We start from the raw sequence: 15,885 nt of genomic DNA on the forward strand, positions 1-15,885 counted from the left end.
ATCTATTTACAGAGTAATGAGTCAATGCTCTAGCAACCTTCAGTGGTATCTAATAGATTTTATTTTGTTCTTCATCCTCACTAACATTAAAGAGGACACATTTTTAGAGGTGTGTTAAAAAAAGGATTTTTTTTTAAATTTACTTATTTGGTTGCGCTGGGTCTTAGTTGCAGTAGGCGGGCTCCTTAGTTGCAGCTTGCAGGCTTCTTAGTGGTGGCTCACCAGCTCCTTGGTTGCAGCACATGTGTTCCTTAGTTGCGGTATGCGAACTCTTAGTTGCGGCATGCATGCGGGATCTAGTTCCCTGACCAGGGATCGAACCCAGGCCCCCTGCATTGGGAGTGCAGAGTCTGATCCACTGTGCCCCAGGGAAGTTCCCTCTCTGAGGATTTAAATCTTATGACAGGATTCTTTACCTGCCTTAGAGAAGCATCCATCTCTTATTCAAAATAGAAGTCACTAAGTATGATATATGTACAGTTGACCCGTGAACAACATGGGTTTGAACTGCACGGGTCTATCTATATATGGATTTTTTTCCATAGTAAATATTACAGTACTACACGATCCACAGTTGGTTGAATCCATGGATGCAGAACCTCGGATATGGAAGAACCATGTGTATGGAGGGCTGATTTTAAGTTATATGCAGATTTTCCACTGCACAGAGTACTCAGCGCCCCTAACCTGCATGTTGTTCAAGGGTCAACGGTACATCTCAAAGAGGAATATAATTACTTAATTCAATACAGTTTCTTCCTGAGAATCTCTTCTTTTTTATTCTACTGACCAGAGTCCTTTTAGACACTGTCTTGAATCTCAGTCTTAAGGGTCTGACTTTTACAGCACTTATCTGATTGTTCCTTGTATATCTCCTTCACTGTTACTTCCTCTTTATACCATATACTACTTACAATGAACATGTGTGCATTCATGCATAAAACATTATTGAGCATCTACTATGTACCATGAATTGTCTTAGTTATTAGGTTACAATGACAAATAAGACAATGTCCTTGACCTAAAGGTGCCCAATGTTTCATAGAAGATGGATGAGTAAACTTAAAATATGAAACACTGTGGTATGTACTAAATAATATATGCACTGGGTGTTACAGAGCCAAAGAAAAAGTAAATCCAAATCAGACTGAGGCAGGAGTATATTATTTGGGGTAGGGTGGGCTACTGTAACAAATACTCCAATAACTTATTATTGCTGACTAATTATTATTTATTATTACTGATAGTCTTTGCTTATTCTAATTCTTGACCCTCTTGATTAGACAAGTCAGAGGGAAAAATTAGTTACCAACATCAATCTGTCGAATACACTTTTGGGAGCTAGTCCTAGAAGCTTCAACATCACTGTAAAGGCTACTCTAATTTATTTCTAAGGATGAAGGCTTAATTTTTAAATTAAAGAGCTAGGACTATGAGGCATAGTGAAAACTCTTTTGTAAAACACCGTAATTTCCTTGAAGGGAAAGAGCATCTTAACCCTATGTCTGTCCTATGTCTACTTACCCATTGTATTCTCTCTACATTTTGTTGAATTTGGATCTCACTTCCTATGCATGATTTATGATAATGTGTGGTCACAGCCCTCTGATCGCTCTCTTTAACTTTTTTGTACCATGACACTTAGTAGGTAATAATTGAAGCAAAATTTTTACAAAAGAAAAGTTGCCCTTACTATTTAGATGAATGGCGATATTTTTTACTTAATATATTATATGATTTCATTTCTAAGAAAGGCTTGTAGCAACCCAGTAAATGGATTTCACAAAGTGCTAGCTTAGAACCTGCCTTCAGAAAAACCACTACCGAGCTGTCTTCTCCCCAGCTCTGACTCACCCTTGTTTTGTGACAGATGCTGCTATGTACAACAACTCTGGAGCCCTGCCCACATCGCCTGTGGCACCCACAACCTATGGTATGTATGCTTCTTGGTTATAAAAATTAAGTTGAAGGGACCTCCTGGAGGATGATGAAGAGTGGAGATTTGCAAAGGCTTGACTGTGTAGCAGGCTTGATACCATGTGGCTTTCAATGAAGAGTAGCTCTGGAAAGATAGGACAGTCCACCTCCAAAGTTAAGGGCCCAACCTCACTCTCTTCCCTGCTGGTCCATGTGATTCTTCTGCTGAGGCAGAGTCTGGAGTTTTTCCAACTGCTTCTTAGAAGTTTGGGAAGCTTGGAGCAAAAAACAGGGAAAGGGATATTTCTAGGTGAGACCCATTGTAGGGATCTCAATGAATGAATGGAACAAAAAGCTAGTCTCTCCAATTGGAGAGAAATATGGAAAAGTGTATGCATTGCTTCAGACAGTCACTGGCTGTATAAGTCAGCAATCTGGGAAACACATGATCAAGTGTCTCCAAAGAGGACTCTCAGCTACCTTGGCATGTCTCAATGCAGAGTGAAACTGATTCTTCACCTGTTTTTCATGAGGTGTGATTAGGGGCCATGGTATAAAGGGAGCAAAAATTTGGGAGGAATGGAAAACCTCTCCATTATCCAGTCTAACACATGAGGAAGAGGAAGCTACTGTCCCATGGATGAGGACTGTAGGATATAGGAGCACAGTAATACAAGAGTAGCAAGACCAAGTGTTAAGTGGCATCCTGTGGAATTATCCTGAAGGAATAGGTTCTGCCTTCTTATCTCTAGTCCAAGCCCTTTTGCTTTTCCTTGCCCCTTGAGATGATAATATTCTTCGTCCTTCTTTTCCTGGTTACAGATCCAATGCTTAAAGTTGATGACAGCAACACTCGAATCCTGATTGGCTGCTTAGTGGCCATCATCTTCATCCTCCTGGCTATCATTGTCATCATCCTCTGGAGGCAGTTCTGGCAGAAAATGCTGGAGAAGGTGAGGAAGTGCAGGACAATCATGGGGTAGGAAGCTGCTCCATCCTTTCCTGTGCTGCTTCATTAATACCCAAGCCAAGTTTCTCACAATTCTATTGCTACTTCTTTTTGTACTGGAAAGTTATGGTTGGGGAGAACCTGCCAGTCCAGTGGTTAGGACTCTGTGCTTCCACTGCAGGGGGCACATGCTTCCCCCCTGGTTGGGGAACTAAGATCCTGCATGCCACGTGGTACGGCCAAAAAAAAAGAAACTTATGGTTATGCATCCTTCTGAGTGCCTCCTCAGATTCTTTTAGTCTAGGCCAAATGATCTATAGAATTTCTATCACATTTATCTAACACTTTACAGTCTGCAAAGACTTTTTCCTTGATTTTACTTGAACCTCACTGAATAATTGTGAGTTGGGCAGAGTAGTTATATTTAACTGTTTTGCTGATGAGAAAATGTGATGTGCTCAAGGTCATACAGTTAATATCCTGCTTTCTATGCTTGTTCTAATTGTCAGTCTTGAAATTTGTTGACTTCTTTTCTTCTAAAATATATACCTTCCACCACGGATGGAATATCTATGACTTTTCTTGGTGTCTTAGACCAGATAGCAATTCTGGGCACTGCTGCTAAATGTGTGATACTCTTGGGGTTTGCTGATGATAAAGTGTTTCTACCTTTGGTCATGGACATCGTCCCTGGTCAATGACCTCAAATGGATGTGGACTCTGAGAGATCATAGATACTCTGGGCTGTGAGGCTTTGAGGTGCCCGTCGAGGGCAGGGAACAAGAGGGAGGGTATAGGCTGATTGTGTTTATAGCCTATGTATTTGGGGACGGGATCTCAGAGGAGACCAGTGCCTATGTAGAGTACATACCAGAAGAGGGGAAAGGGCACTGTGAGAATGGACTGGAACCTTCTGAACTCTTTGTGGGTAGGGCAAGAGGAAGGGGCTGAAATCAGAGAAGTGAGGGGAATGACCCAGATAAGTAGCAGGCAATTCCTTCTGATCTGTTACACATTCAAGTTCTGAGATGATTGAGGTTTATTTTAAGGTCTTTAGGCAGGAATATTTCACAGAAGAGAGGGTCTCTTTGTTTCCCACAGAGACTTCTAACATTAGTCTAAAAATTAAATTAAAGCTTTCAAACCATAAATAGTGACTGAAGGCTGAAAGGCAGAATCCACAGAGAGCTCACCCACTGGCATGATGAGGCAACATCAAAACCTTTTGTCTTTTAGAATGATAGAACACACTTGGTATCTAAATTCCAAGATGCGGGATAGCAAAGAGTGGTGATGGTAGAAGCTGATGGTCTGACGGTTCATTGGACAGCTTGAAGCTGTGTTCTTACTGAACAGTCTGTTATGACTGCATTTTAGTTGAGGGGGGAGAGTCTGTGTTCTCTACTCTGTGAACTATTTTTCTCTTTATTTGAGCCAGAATTTACCACTCTTTGAGTCTTTCTTCTGAGTCCCACTGGAATATATTCATGGGCTGGGAGAAGAATTTTGGATTGGAGACTCTCCAGGTAAAAGGGAGAACAAAAATTTTGCCCTTGTATATTTAACTTGGTCCTTCAAGAAATTCTTTCTGTCCCTGTACAACATCCTGAGTAAGATAACTCAAGATGCTCTGGAATGACACAGGATTTCTTCTGGGGGAAAGAATTTTTTTGTAGAAGACCCTTAAGCATACCTATGTATTCCAAATACATTACTCAAAATAGCCTTATGCTGTAGCATTATCTGCAGGATACTTACAATGGTGTCCTCAGAATTCTCTCTTTGAGAGAGTCAACCTATATTTATTGAGTACATACTATGTGCTGGGCTCCATGCTCAGTATTGAGGATATTACTGCAACAAAGGAACTCTCAGTCTAAGGTATGGAGCAGACATCTAAGTTTCTCCACTGAGCACCCAAAGTGTGTTTGTTGGAGTAGAACGTTTCACATGTTTAAATCCAAATAGTCACATATACTTAGATTATGAGATTTTCCTTCTGAAGGAGCAGGCAGGTCATATTAAATAGAAAGACGGAACAATTAACTGTTTTATTCTTCTTATTCCTCTGTTAGGTATAATTCATGTTAGTATCGCTAGCACCTAGGGCTTTCCTTTCTTATTTTGTAGCCATTTTATTTTTGGTTAGTAAAAATGCGGGGTCAAGGGGGTATTACCTTAATCTACAATGCCAGAGTGGTCAGGTGAACTACAGATTCATCATGTTACAGCACATTTGTTGCATTAATGAGCATTTTAATTTATGCCTACACAAAATCAATCAGTTGAGTGGTGTCAGGAAAACCCATTATTTAATAGAACATTGAAAACTCTAAGATTGAGAAATTCTTTGATTGTCTACTGATTGGTTCTAACGGTGTCATGTGAATAATGCTTGTAAGTGTAATAATGCTTCTAATGGTGTCACGTGAATAATGCTTGTAAATAATGCTTATAATGGAAGTTAATTAATGTTGGCAGTGCAGAAATTTGGAAGTCAAATTCTGCCTTGAAGAAAAGAAAGATGATTCTGAGTTTCTACAACACAGGCATTTGTGGAACCAGATTGAACCCCTGTCACTTGCATTGCTTCTGGAGTTCGAGTAGTAAAGAGTTATTTCATCTGAGTGGAAGACCTGGGTTTAAGAAGAGGAGGGAGTGATGATCCCTTTTGTGTCAACATGCCTTTCTCCCCTGTCCTTCTCTTTCAGGCTTCCCGGAGGATGCTGGATGATGAAATGACAGTCAGCCTTTCCCTGCCAAGCGAGTCCAGCATGTTCAACAATAACCGCTCCTCATCGCCAAGCGAGCAGGAGTCCAACTCCACTTATGATCGCATCTTTCCCCTTCGCCCTGACTACCAGGAGCCGTCCAGGCTGATACGGAAACTCCCAGAATTTGCTCCAGGGGAGGAAGAATCAGGTGAGAATGAAACAGTGAGCAGAAAATTGAGGGACAAGATTTATGAAGGGGTGACACTATTGCTCCTACTCAACCAAGTCTAATTTTAGCCTAGAGAAGTCCACCTTCTCCTGGGAAGTCCACACTCTCTTTCTAGATTTGGCCTACTGCTGCTCCTAATTGAATCTGGGCATCTCTCCTTTGCTACTGCACGTAGCAGATGTTTGGAGGGACCCACATGTCAGAAGAAGAAAAATAAATAAAATGTGTTACTAAGGCGTTAACACTGGAAGAGCCTAAACAGTCCAACTAGTCCAACCTTCTCATTTTTCAGAGGAGGAAAGTGAGGAGGCCCAGATAAGGTACTCACCCAACATCAAACACCAATAGGGGTAAATTCAGGACTAGAATTTCACTTGGAGAAAAAACAACGAAGCTAAAGAGATCCTAGAATTCCCAGGTTTTAGTCACCTAGATAATTGAGTTATTGAACTTTTGTTCATTTCTCTTTGGTGAAAATTTACTTGACTAATACAAGATTTTATTACGAGAGCAAATATTTCTTGTTTTTTCTCAATAAAGCGTTGCTTCAGTAAAACGGTGCCAATTGATTCACATCCCAGTGTCTTTTAAAAAGGGCTGCAGGGTGACATCAGAGGGGATGCTGGGGTCATCGCTGAGGCTCACAGCAGCTTTTCTTTCCATAATGTCAGCAACTGAGGAGTGACCCCAGTCAGTGGAAGAGGACTGATGGTGTTCAGGGGAGAGCTGATTGGAGAAGTAGCAGGACTAACCATGAGAGCAGAGGCTTTTCAAGGGAGTCCTTCCAAAGGAAGAAAGGAAACTAATGTGTATTTACCACTCAGTGGATAGCAAACATTGAAGGAGCGTATTGAACTATGGGAATTTTACAGAGACAGCAAGAATAGGGATGTAATTTATTTCCTAGGCTGAACCAAAGTAATCTACCTACTTTCTGAAGTCTAACACATCCCCTCTCATATTTTAATATTTTTTAAAGTTAGGATGTGTCTTAAGCTAGATCATATAAATTTAATCACAGTTTTTAATCCCTGAAATAAGTTATTAAAATCAGTGATTATATCTTAAAATTAAGGAAATATGCCATTAAATCCTAAAACTTTAATACTACCCTAACTAGTATAGCGAGCCTTCCTGGAGCTTCACCACAATTCCACAAGATTAACCAAGGAGGTTGTTAATGATCACATAGTATGAGGAGAAGATAAGAGATAAAATGGTGCCTACATTCTGAGGCCACAAGAAAGAATCTCCAGAGGAACCATTCTCCAAATAAGAATGTCATGGCATAGGTTAGTTAGGCTGTCTTGGGGGCATGTTTTAGCTCTCCTCTCAGATTTCCTTTCTTGAAGATCTCTCCAAAGAGACCCCTTGGAATGAGACTCATTGTCCTTGTCTTCGCAGGCTGCAGTGGCATTGTGAAGCCAGTCCAGCCCAGTGGGCCTGAGGGTGTGCCCCACTATGCAGAGGCTGACATTGTGAACCTCCAGGGGGTGACTGGAGGCAACACCTACTCCGTGCCTGCCATTACCATGGACCTGCTCTCGGGGAAAGACGTGGCTGTGGAAGAGTTCCCCAGGAAACTCTTAACTTTCAAGGAGAAGCTGGGAGAAGGCCAGTTTGGGGAGGTGAGCTGATTCTTTGAGTGGGGCCTCCAGTCCTTAGTAGTTCAAAGGAAGTGGTTGAATAAAAATGGTCAGTAGAGAAAAGTGTCCCATCCAAAGTGGATTCACACCAAATGTCTCCTCCACTTGTCTCTCCTTGCATTGTTCTCTAGAAGACTAGTACTGGTCAGCCTCATCTTTGTCAAATAGCTGTAGAAATCCTGGGAATTCTGATTTCTGTATAAGAGTTTTTAAAGCAGGAAAGTCACTAGACTTAGATATTCTGAAAAGCATTCAATATTTTCAAAATTTTTTACAACAGGTTACAAAGGGTGGGGACCCATAAGATGTGATCATCTTTTATAAACTGTCCAAGAACATCCTGCTGTTGGATAGCCACTTTGTTTTTTTCCCTTTTAATTGGAGTTACATGTAAAATGGTCAAAAACAACCTCGCCCCTGCCTTTGGTCCCAGAACCGGCCACTAGGGAATGAATCACTAACCAAGATAAGGAGGAGCACACGTCTCAGTTGCCCTCAGAGTGATGCATGTAATATTTGACTTTTCACTCTTACATCAGCCACATGAGCCTTGTGAGAATTCAAGGCAATGATTTAAGTGGCAACAGAAACTCTTCAACACCACCATCTAAATTCCAAATGTAATTTGGTTTCATAAGAATATGTTATTGGTTTCCAGCATGGGTAACATGCTTTAACCTTGGGTAGGTTTCAACACCACCATCTAATTCCACCGCCATCTAAACACCAAACACCACCATCTAAATTCCAAATGTAATTTGGTTTCATAAAATATGTTATTGGTTTCCAGCATGGGTGGCATGATTTAACCTTGGGTAGGTTTAGTGGTGGTGGAGGTAGAAGGGTCCACGGCATCTGTCTGTGGTATTATATACACTCATTCTGTCTCCTGGGTTGAAAACACAGGCTTGTTCTACAGTTACTAATGCCTAGACGTTCCTGATAAGGCTAATCCCATACTAAGGGCTTACCTTAGAGAAGAAATTGCCTTATGTTTCGCACGATCCCGTAACTAAACTTCCTTGAATCAAAGTTCAAGTATTTATACCGAATAACATTTTATAGTGAGCTATGCTGTAATAAAATACCATGTTATAGATTCAGTCCCATATTTAATGTTCCAATCAATGTATTTCTTTTATAAAGCAGTAACATATCACATTAGCTGGGTACCTTACCATTTTCTTAAATCAGTTATTTGAGTCAAAGATGTGTTACACGTATCTTCTTACTGGTCTTTTTGATTATTTTGCCTGAGTTGTAAGAGTTAGTTTATCTCCAGGAAATGCCCAGCAAGAGTACTGAGACATCTTCAGGAGAAATGATGATGCTGAGACTAGATGACTTTTGTCTAGGTTCATCTCTGTGAAGTGGAGGGAATGGAAAAATTCAAAGACAAAGATTTTGCCCTAGATGTCAGTGCCAACCAGCCTGTCCTGGTGGCCGTGAAAATGCTCCGAGCAGATGCCAACAAGAATGCCAGGTCTGTGGTCTGCATTTAAAATTTTCCTTTATGTGTTTCGTCTTCAGGATCAGGAACACTCCTGGAAACTTCTGAGCAATTTGTTTCTTTTTGAGATGGGAAGGTCTGTGAGCTGCCTCACATTTCCATTGTTGTGCTTTATTTTTCTGATGGGTCAGTAGTCCTCAGCTTCATTCTCATCTCTCTCAAAAACAAATGTACATTTTCTGTTGGATATGCTACACATTTACTTCCTAACCCCCTTTGCACAGCACTGTACACCCCAACATACACTAAAGTCCGAATACGTACCTCTTCAATCATTATACACAGACACACTCCTGAATGTCATTACCTCCCCTTGCAGACTTTTCACAATCACACACATCTTTCTTGCTAAGTTTCTCCCATTCTCCTTTTTTCCCCACATCTCTATTTACTTTCTCATCCCCTTTTTTCTCTTTTATGCTCCTTTTCTTCTATGTCCAGCAACCCCCCAAATGAGAAGCTACCTCTACTTGGAAAAGTATCCATGGACCTCAAAGCAAAAGGATCCACAGTCCTTTAGCAGTTTTCCAAACTGGCTAATAATCTCTTGGATCCTTTACTACATAAATTGCAGTTTCCAGCCACACTCCGTTGTCTGACAGCCTTTCCATTACAGTAATGGTGAGTTAATCCTCACCCAGAGAGGCATGCTGGTTGAAAGCTGGTTGTATGTGTCTCAGAGAAATCTGCACATCTGGGTAACATATGTATTTCCCCATTTGTGTTGGCTTGATGTGTCTCACTGATATTCAAATTTAGAGAAAGTTTATGATCCCTATTCCTTAAATTATCATAAATTCCAAGAATGATGATAGGGTTTTATTAAAAGTCTTGCAATTGACAGGATATGGCATGAAGAAGAAAGAAAGGCAAGGGAACAGAACGGTGGAGGTTTTGGAATTTTAACTGCGAGAATTTCAATCTTAATGATACTAGTATGAGTGAAAAGGGACATCCTCTGGGTCCCATAGAGAGATAGAATATTCCTGATATTAATCTTAGCACGTGATTGGAGAAGGTGGCAAGATGAAAGAAAAAAACTATGGGATGTGACAAAGCCTTTGCCCATTGTTTATTTTTGGTGACGTTTGGTGTCCCACCTGTGCCCACTCCAATTTAGCAATGATGGATGGCTTAGGCTCTGAGCTCTCCCAAGCCATGGACCCCCTGCTGGGTTTGAGATTGAAGGGGTGATGAAAGAGGAGAGGTGTTGTATCAGGACCACACTGATTTCAAGGATTTTATATTGACATAGTATGACTTCCAGTCCAGAATTCCTAGAAAACTCACGGGAGACTTATAACAGGTCTGCTGCAATAGTTTTGAGAATGTGGGCTAGTGGTCTCACTAACCCAAATATTGCTACTTGGAAGGTTATAGCCCACTTTGTGACTCAAGGGTGGTTGTCACCATCTATTCAAACAGTTATTAGTTTCGGCCAAGTGAGTACTTCTTTTGAAATGACCCTGCATTACCACCATGAACTTTAAACAGCTGTTTTGAACAGGCTACTAAATATGTGTTGTGACTGACTGCTGGTGCACCCTGCATTAAAAGAAACCAGTATGAGAAAATAAAAAATTATCAGATTAAACCAGAGTGTGGTTATTCACTTTATAAAAAGTGCCTTCACTTTACTTACAGAGTGACTCCACGGCTTTTTGTTTGTTTGTTTTTCTTTTTTGGGGGGTGCTGCATTGGGTCTTTGTTGCTGCACGCGGGCTTTCTCTAGTTGCGGCGAGCAGGGGCTACTCTTCACTGCAGTGCGTGGGCTTCTTGTTGTGGTGGCTTCTCTTGTTGTGGAGCACGGGCTCTAGAGCGCAGGCTTCAGTAGTTGTGGCACGCAGGCTCAGTAGTTGTGGCTTGTGGGCTCTAGAACGCAGGCTTCAGTAGTTGTGGCGCACAGGCTTTGTTGCTCCGCGGCACGCGGGATTTTCCCGGACCAGGGCTCGAACCCATGTCCTCCGCGTTCGCAGGCAGATTCTTAACCACTGTGCCACCAGGGAAGTCCCTCCATGGCTTTTAAAAAAGGTAAAGACCCCAGTGCACTTAAGAGATGACTTTCAGTTGAAGGTTTTATTTTTAAGACTAGTTTTTAGCAACATATATTTGATTTAGCAAATATTAATCACTTTCTATGTGGCAGGCCTTCTGTTGGATACTAGGGATGCAAATGTGCATGTCACGGTCCATGTTCCCCCCGCCAAATTATAGTTGAATAAGGGTGCATCTCATTCCAGGATGAATAGAATGAGACAGTTTCCAGGTACCAATTTCTCTGTTCTCTCAAAGGTAATCCAAAGGGAAACAAGACTCAGTATAATGGTTAGGACTAGACTTTGCTGTGTCTTCTTTCCCCTCTTGATTCTAACTCTGGCAACCTCTGGTTTATCTATGTCTCTGTCCTCCAAAGGAATGATTTTCTTAAGGAGATAAAGATCATGTCCCGGCTCAAGGACCCAAACATCATCCGTCTCTTAGCTGTGTGTATCACTGACGATCCTCTCTGCATGATCACTGAGTACATGGAGAATGGAGATCTCAATCAGTTTCTTTCCCGCCACGAGCCCCCCACTTCTTCCTTCAGCAACGTACCCACTGTCAGGTAAATATGCCAGGTCTTCTTTCTCTTCCCTGTGTTCATGAGACTAAGCTGGGATCTGAAGGTGGGGAGCAGTGAGCCTTAAAGTTCATCATTGTTCTGGAATGGTTGGGGAGGTTAGTATGCAGGGAATAATAAAGCAGCTGTCCTTTAGGGGAAAGCAAAGAAATTCATAAAGAATAGAGAAGGGATGTTGAGGTTGGAACCCTAGTTTGTTGGTACCAACTATAGGGTGTGTACCTTTCACAGCTTCCTCTTTCCAGAGGCTACTTTCTCTCTTCCTTTATATTTCCTCAGTTATGCCAACCTGAAGTTTATGGCTACCCAGATTGCATCTGGCATGAAGTACCTTTCTTCGCTTAATTTTGTTCATCGAGATCTGGCCACACGAAACTGCTTAGTGGGTAAGAACTATACCATCAAGATAGCTGACTTTGGAATGAGCAGAAACCTGTACAGTGGTGACTACTACCGAATCCAGGGCCGGGCAGTACTCCCGATCCGCTGGATGTCTTGGGAGAGCATCTTGCTGGTGAGTTTCCTGTGTTTTTGAGCTCTGCCCTAGCAACTGGCATGTAGGCAGATACAGATGTCATGTAGGGGTGCACCTGAGACAGCAGGAGGCAGACAATAAATAGACTTTGATATTTTCTCTGACTTGAGATGATTTACTTTGTGTACTAATTATTATTTTTAACACTTGCCTGTTTCTGCTGGTAAAATATAACATGCTTACCGTAGAAAGTTTGGAGGAAAAGGTTAAAAATATACCCATACACAGGGAGATCAGCTCGGTGCTCTGTGACCACCTAGAGGGGTGGGATGGGGAGGGTGGGAGGGAGAGAAAAAAAAAAGGAAAAAAAAAAATATATACCCATAATGAGAAGAGATTTAGTACCATTTTTTAAAATCTCTACCCTTTCCACCTACTGACTTAATTAATTTAGAGTATCAGAATCTTGTCATTTAAAGAACTGTTATCCACACAAAATATTTTTCTTCTGTATTAATTTCATAACCATGTTTCTAATTAATTATTTAGATTGATCTCTATATTTGTATTTTAATGATTTTCACCATTTACTTTTTAACGTCCTCATTCTTTGCTTTATAATTTTTATCCAGCTCTTGGTATTCTGGATCACAAGTGAATACGTTTTTTCCAAATGCCTCTTAGAGATATATCTTCTGACCATGCATATTTGGGACAATTTACTGTTGATTTTATACCACTTAGCTGATTTATAGAATTATTAGACTTTAAACTTTTGCTTCCTACAATGCTGTATATGTGTAATTTTGTCTTTTGTCATTTAATATTGCAGAGAAAAGCCTGATAGCAATCTAGTTTTGTTAATTTATTATTAATCTGTTTGTTTCTTGTTCATATCTTACAGGGTTCATAATTAATATTGAAATAAGAAATGTATAGTTATTCCCTTCCTCTCACCAAGATAACCACTATTAATATTAATATTTTAGTGTATTTCCTTTGAGGATTTTTTCTATACATATATTTCTCTGAATATATGTATTATATATGTAATTATTTTACGTATTGGGATGATACTATGTACATACAATTCTCTCTCACTGGCAGTAAATATTCTTCAAAAACATGATTTTAATTGCTGCATAATATTATATTGTGTGGATATATCCTATAATTTAATAATGTCACTATAATTTGATACTTAAGTACTTCCCAGTTTCCTTCGATTATAAATGATGCTGTGATATATACCATTTTATGTAAATCCTTATAAAGATCTTTATCATCTATATAGATGAATCACATATTTTACTCATTTCTAATGCGATTATTAAGCTTTGCTCCCTTTAAAGGTATTGTGTGGTATTGTAAAAGATTATTAGACCAATATTCAGAGGGTTTTGGTCCAAATCTCAGTTTTTCCATTATTAATGGTCTTGTTAAACAGGGAATTTTAGTAAACCTCTCGTCTCACTTTTCTGATCTGAAAAATAAGGATAAATAATATCATCTACGTCAGCACTGTATTTATTGAATAGAACATATGCAAGTATTTAATACATGCTGATTGCATCTGAATCTCATTGCTGTCACTCGTTAGTCTATCCTTCAAGACTGTGACGATCATTGAACAAGGACTACTACGGGCATTTACACTAGATTTCTGTATCTCTCACATAGAAACAATTGCTTCCCATTCTAATTTTGCCTTTCCCCTGGGCATTTCTCCAAGGCTACCCTAGATCCTAGAGTTTGACCTTCTAACATGCACTGGGAGAGTCAGATAGCTTAGGGCTGCATCCTTTTCAGGACTTGGATCTCATCTCCAAGAGAAGCAGACCTCAGCAGAGATCCTGAGGGTGAGAAAAGGGCCTGTAGCTTGGCACCGAAACAACTTCCTATTGTTGTTTCCAGATCGCCCATGAGTATCTTGGCAGTCCCAGTATTCCTTGCCCTGGGTTGTAAAAGTGGCAAAACTCCAGATTATGAAAACCTAATCAGCTCTTATTATGCACAGATTATTCTTTCTCTTATTTAAACAGGGCAAATTCACCACAGCAAGTGATGTGTGGGCCTTCGGGGTGACTCTGTGGGAGACCTTCACCTTTTGCCAGGAACAGCCCTATTCCCAGCTGTCAGATGAACAGGTCATCGAGAATACTGGAGAGTTCTTCCGAGACCAAGGGAGGCAGGTGAGAACTGTTGGGGGTGGAGAGATGTGACCTTGGGTGCTCTTGAAGGAGAGAGAAAGAAAAATTCTGACTTAACAGGATAGGTCTGAGCTGGAAAATGGGCTACCTGGATCATAGTTGTTTGTCACTAATTATCCAGCTAATGTAAAAGACCAAGAACTTTTGTCACTAATTATCCAGGTGATATGAAAGACCAAGGTCCTCCCTGGGCATCCATACACTCTGCTTTATCCATGTGTCAACCCATTGGTCATTGGAGAACATGAGGGGTCCCCTCAGGCTGCTCCCCAGCTCAAAGATAACAGAAAATAAAATCCTATCTCTCATGTTTGATCTATTTCCTGGTCTAGGCTGTATGGTTTGTCTTCCTGGTTGAGAAACATAGGAACAAAAACGTAAGCTTAAAAGTGAATAAGGGATTTATTAGCATTCGTTAAAAATTTGGTTTGGACTGTCTAGAAATGTTTCTCAACTTACATGTCCAGAGACCTTCAGATGCATCCTGGCCTTGCTGTTCTTGGAAGGCACCTCTGGGCCCAGTTGCTGTGGCATCTCAGGACTCAGGAAAAGCTGGGCTTCTTAGCTTACAAGGGCCCCAATTCCTAGTTAAGATACTACAAGATTCCTTTGGATGATTCAGTGTTTAAAGTTCCTGTGAGACGTGGGATTGAAAGCTTGCTGGTGGTGGGAGCACTGAGCCCCCAGAGTGGCCTGGCTACAGCACACACTTGGAGTGTGGCATCTCAGGCAGGAAGATGATAACAGTTGAGGAGAGGGAGAAGGCTCTTGCAGAAGATTAAAAGTAGATCCTCTGTGGTTTAAATGGATCAAAGCAAGCAAAAGATAAGGGAATGACTAGAGATTGTACAATATGCAGCTTAAAAATAGGAAAGAGGGGTCCTAGAATTTTATCTTGATACTCTGCAGATATTTTGGTAGCAGGAGATCTAAATTATCTATCTCGGTTATGAGGTAATTGCCTTCTTACCTTGGCAAAGGGCAGATTTACTCCAGTGTGCATGAGATAAGAGAGTAGACCAAGGAAAAATGTTTTTTCTCCTGGTCTAGTAGCACATCGTGGCCACCTGGTTGACCTACTAGATTCTTGTGGCCAATTAAAGGTGGTGCATTCAATTAGAAAGTGTAATTTTATTATCATAATGATTCTAACTTGAATACATCCTAGAATTGTAGGCAAAGGGAGGAATATTTTAAACCTTTCAGTTTCCCTCATCTTATTATTCAGTGACTGAAATCCCACATGGAAAAAAAAAATTTACATGAGGCAAAATTGAACTGTCAAACATTCAGGCAAGAAAGGCATGCTTCCCCTCCCCCCACTTTATGTCCACTGTCTGCTTTGCATTTGAATAGTAAAGTCAAATATTTGACTGAAGCCAAGGCCAAAGCCAAATATTACCATTATATGCTGAGTAAGCTTCTCACCTATAAGTTTAAATTTTTGATAAAAGTTTATTTAATTTAACATATGAACTTACTAAACATAATTTATTAAATTTGTATTTTATTACAATTTACAAAATTTAATTACTTTAAATTTTATTAAAATTTCAGTATTCAAATTTTAAAAGTTTGACATTAGAATTAAGGACAGTAATTTCTCAACACTATC

At 40.3% G+C, this 15,885-nt stretch overlaps 1 protein-coding gene across 2 annotated transcripts in view; it reads left to right on the top strand.

The window, feature by feature from the left end:
- DDR2 (discoidin domain receptor tyrosine kinase 2) overlaps nucleotides 1-15,885 on the top strand; it is a 160,308-nt gene that overhangs the window by 135,757 nt on the left and 8,666 nt on the right. For both annotated transcript variants that reach the window (XM_036858894.1, XM_036858885.1), the window contains exons 10-17: nucleotides 1,871-1,933; nucleotides 2,740-2,870; nucleotides 5,578-5,788; nucleotides 7,214-7,437; nucleotides 8,811-8,938; nucleotides 11,379-11,570; nucleotides 11,865-12,099; nucleotides 14,103-14,252. In XM_036858894.1, coding sequence (XP_036714789.1) covers nucleotides 1,871-1,933; nucleotides 2,740-2,870; nucleotides 5,578-5,788; nucleotides 7,214-7,437; nucleotides 8,811-8,938; nucleotides 11,379-11,570; nucleotides 11,865-12,099; nucleotides 14,103-14,252 — 1,334 coding nt within the window. The remainder of the gene's footprint in view (nucleotides 1-1,870; nucleotides 1,934-2,739; nucleotides 2,871-5,577; nucleotides 5,789-7,213; nucleotides 7,438-8,810; nucleotides 8,939-11,378; nucleotides 11,571-11,864; nucleotides 12,100-14,102; nucleotides 14,253-15,885) is intronic.

The sequence above is a fragment of the Balaenoptera musculus genome, chromosome 1, assembly GCF_009873245.2.
Source record: "Balaenoptera musculus isolate JJ_BM4_2016_0621 chromosome 1, mBalMus1.pri.v3, whole genome shotgun sequence".
Classification (NCBI taxonomy): Eukaryota; Metazoa; Chordata; class Mammalia; order Artiodactyla; family Balaenopteridae; genus Balaenoptera; species Balaenoptera musculus.